Source organism: Aplysia californica, unplaced genomic scaffold (genome assembly GCF_000002075.1).
Source record: "Aplysia californica isolate F4 #8 unplaced genomic scaffold, AplCal3.0 scaffold00625, whole genome shotgun sequence".
Lineage (NCBI taxonomy): Eukaryota > Metazoa > Mollusca > Gastropoda > Aplysiida > Aplysiidae > Aplysia > Aplysia californica.
This window is the reverse complement of record NW_004797895.1, coordinates 191676-193688: the sequence shown is the minus strand read 5'-3', so window position 1 is coordinate 193688 and position 2013 is coordinate 191676. Positions and strand designations below refer to the sequence as shown.

General features: G+C 39.1%; 1 protein-coding gene across 1 annotated transcript in view; it reads left to right on the top strand.

Annotated features, from left to right (window-relative positions):
* LOC101848997 (diacylglycerol kinase beta) overlaps nucleotides 1-2013 on the top strand; it is a gene marked incomplete in the record, with an annotated part of 103134 nt that overhangs the window by 93671 nt on the left and 7450 nt on the right. Inside the window, 2 exon segments of the mRNA XM_035972252.1 lie at nucleotides 349-705; nucleotides 1689-1899. Of these exon segments, the coding sequence (XP_035828145.1) occupies nucleotides 349-705; nucleotides 1689-1899 (568 nt within the window).

Sequence of the window (2013 nt, the reverse complement as noted above, 5' to 3'; positions counted from 1 at the left end):
AGTGTTTATTATTTATTCTTTAAGATTCTTTCTCGTTTGTGCATGTGTTGGCTGTGCTTGCAATTTTTAAAAAAATGTTTATTGTGATGCCCTCGTCAAGGTGAAAATTAATTTTATAAATACAATTTTTTCATGATAATAATTACTGTTATTACTATTATTATTACTATACTTTAACTCAGTTTCTCGTTCAATAACATGTTGATGATGAAATAATAAATATTGTCAGACTTTTTTAAAGGTTGTTTTTCAGTTTTTGGATTGTGTGGTATGTCTCAGAACCCGTCATAGTGGGTGGTTGGTAGGTGCTCTGGTGTTGTTTGCTTCTTCTTTACTGTCAAACATCTGTCATCCTTATCTCCCCTCCTTTTTTGTGTATGTTACTCTCTTGTGACCCCTCTAATCTTAGGCACTTATATGACCTTAATGTGTTGCAAGTGCCGTAAAACACTTACTAAAATGAAGAACCCATCACATATCTTACGTGTCACAAAACCTTTCATATGTCTGTTTATATCCCAAAATCCTGCTTATATCTGTGTTGCCAACCTTTTCATCTATCTGTTTGTATCCCCGAACTCTTCACATGTTTGTTTTTGTGTCCTCCTCAGAATGAAGAACAAGCTGTGGTACTTTGAGTTCAGCACCTCAGAACAATTCTTTTCCTCCACTTGCAAAAACCTGCATGAAGATATTGACATCATGGTGAGATTCAAGCATAGTGTAGGGGATCAGAGGGGATGGGAAGAAGTGGGTGGGTGGGAGGAGAGAAGGGTAATGAGGAGGTGAGATAAGGGAGGGGGTGAGAAGAGGGAGGGAACACATGAGATCAATTCCCAGATAGGGAAGTTGTTTTGTTTTTTTATGGAGTATCTCCACCATCTGTTGGTATGTTGTACCCCATTCAGTCAGGGTAGGTCCTGACAGGCAGGGTTGAAGCAGCCCATCACCTAAATCATCTAGATTGCATACATGTGGTTGCAAAACATTTGCACTCAAAAATTGTTACCCCCAGATCCTCTTCAAGCTTAATATACCGTATACCATTGCTGTTGTATGAAAAATGCTTTACTCTGTTTAATAATTGTGCCCCTGGGAGTGTAACACATTAAAAATGTTTCACAATGCTGTGAAATCAGACGCTTGTCAATTATTGGGCATGTAGAGTTATTAGTATCATCTTAAAGTGTGTTCATTTGTTTTGCTTTTGATGCAAAAGATACCCATTTGTCTTGTAGGTGAGATATTTGTGGTTGAAGGAGGTGGGATTCGCCAGGTTTCATAGATAAAACTAGCGAAAAAATTGCCACAGAAGTTTGGTTAATTTCATAGGTAGAGAGAACGTGAAAATTGAAAATTTATATTTGTGAGCTTTTATTTGTCGTTTTTTTTAGTAAAATCCTTACAAAAATGTGTTCTTATATGGACATAAAAAGGTGTTGAGCTGAAAAACAAAAACTTGATTAAAATTGCCAAACCGGCAGAAAAGTGCCAGTTTCTTCAATTTTATCATTTTGACGGGCGCCTGATTTCACCACACTGCCTCACAAATGTAAATGGCTTCAATTGTTAATGTTTCTTTGACGTAATTTAGATATGTAAATATGCAGAGATTTGTCAATGTTTGACACCTTTACAAATGTAAATTATGTGGATAAAACGTGAACATTTACAATTGTCTACTCCAGTGTGATGGCTGCTCCTTAGACCTGGCTAATGGTCCAAGCCTGGAAGGCATTGCTATTCTCAACATCCCGTCCATCTATGGCGGGACCAACCTGTGGGGGGAGAATCCCAGCCAGAAGAAAAGGCGCAAGGCTCAGAAGGCCAAGAAGGAGAAGGACAGAGAGTTCTCTACAAGCAGCATGTCCTCCGCAGAACTGGCTATAGCAGTGCAGAGTGAGTGGTGGTTTGGGTGGGTGTGTGTGTGGGGGGGGAGGAGGAGAGATGGATGGAGGAGAAGGAGTTCTCTACTAGTAGCATGGCATCGGCAAAACTGACTATAGAAGTACA